Source organism: Nansenia antarctica (assembly GCF_963989245.1).
Source record: "Nansenia antarctica genome assembly, chromosome: 6".
NCBI classification, from domain to species: domain Eukaryota; kingdom Metazoa; phylum Chordata; class Actinopteri; order Argentiniformes; family Microstomatidae; genus Nansenia; species Nansenia antarctica.
The window spans coordinates 73,135,580-73,136,978 of record NC_137676.1 but is presented as its reverse complement, the minus strand read 5'-3'; the positions used below and the strand labels follow the sequence as shown (position 1 = coordinate 73,136,978).

Sequence of the window (1,399 nt, the reverse complement as noted above, 5' to 3'; positions counted from 1 at the left end):
AAACTTTGAGGAACAATATTTTTTATTTACATATATAAATGATTTTATTGAGGTAAAAATATAAAGAAAATGTATGATGAAATTAGTCAAACATTAAAGAATTTGTGAGCACTCTATTGTGACTAACACTGCAACACTGCATTGTGGCTAACACTGCATTGTAGGTAACACTGCATTGTGGACCAGTGGTTCTCAAACCTCTCCTCGGGGACCCCCAGCCTCTCCTCGGGGACCCCCAGCCTTTCCTCGGGGACCCCCAGCCGCTCCACATGATCCGTTCCACCAGCAACCTGATTCAACTGATCAAGTCCAAATCCTAATTGCTGATCAGGTGTGCTGGTGGTGGTGGAACAGATCAAATATGTGGAGCGGCTGGGGGTCCCCGAGGAGAGGCTGGGGGTCCCCGAGGAGAGGCTGGGGGTCCCAGAGGAGAGGCTGGGGGTCCCCGAGGAGAGGCTGGGGGGTCCCCGAGGAGAGGCTGGGGGTCCCCGGGGAGAGGCTGGGGGTCCCCGAGGAGAGGCTGGGGGGTCCCCGAGGAGAGGCTGGGGGTCCCCGAGGAGAGGTTTGAGGAGCGGCTGGGGGTCCCCGAGGAGAGGCTGGGGGGTCCCCGAGGAGAGGCTGGGGGGTCCCCGAGGAGAGGCTGGGGGGTCCCCGAGGAGAGGCTGGGGGTCCCCGAGGAGAGGTTTGAGGAGCGGCTGGGGGTCCCCGAGGAGAGGCTGGGGGTCCCCGAGGAGAGGCTGGGGGGTCCCCGAGGAGAGGCTGGGGGTCCCCGAGGAGAGGTTTGAGGAGTGGCTGGGGGTCCCCGAGGAGAGGCTGGGGGGTCCCCGAGGAGAGGCTGGGGGGTCCCCGAGGAGAGGCTGGGGGTCCCCGAGGAGAGGTTTGATAGCCACTGTTGCAGCTGACACTGCACTGAGAATCTGGCACATGTAGTACACAAGTCGGGGGCGGCGAGTGTGCTGATTGGTCAGTCGAAGTCGGGGGCGGTGAGCGTGGTGGGAGTCAGCGGAGCACTGAGAGACTGTAAGGGAGGAGAGGAAGAGAGGGAGGAGAGGAAGAGAGGGAGGAGAGGGAGGAGAGGGAGGAGAGGGAGGAGAGGAAGAGAGGGAGGAGAGGGAGGAGAGGGAGGAGAGGGAGGAGAGGAAGAGAGGAAGAGAGGGAGGAGAGGGAGGAGAGGGAGGAGAGGGAGGAGAGGAAGAGAGAGAGAAAAAAAAACATGTTTTCTTAGACATAATAAAGTGGTTTCAGTGTCCTAAAACATATGAATTCAATTATGTCTGGTGCATTTTGGTTTGAATGTGATCTGCACAAAAAAAACAAAACGATGGACAATTCTCCAAGCATAGCTGTGTTTATGTCCTCTCATCTTGTTTAGATTTGGTGGTGATTGTAGTGTGTTGTT

The 1,399-nt window shown here is 57.3% G+C and overlaps 1 protein-coding gene across 2 annotated transcripts in view; it reads right to left on the bottom strand.

Moving 5' to 3' along the window:
• Positions 1 to 427: 427 nt before the first annotated feature.
• The window catches only part of tmem176 (transmembrane protein 176), a 7,267-nt gene continuing 6,295 nt past the window's right edge, over positions 428 to 1,399 (bottom strand). Inside the window, exon 7 of one of the 2 annotated variants that reach the window (XM_080533344.1) lies at positions 428 to 1,018. In XM_080533344.1, the coding sequence (XP_080389470.1) occupies positions 965 to 1,018 (54 nt within the window). In that variant the 3' untranslated portion in view covers positions 428 to 964. The remainder of the gene's footprint in view (positions 1,019 to 1,399) is intronic. The other variant, XM_080533345.1, reaches the window with a different exon arrangement.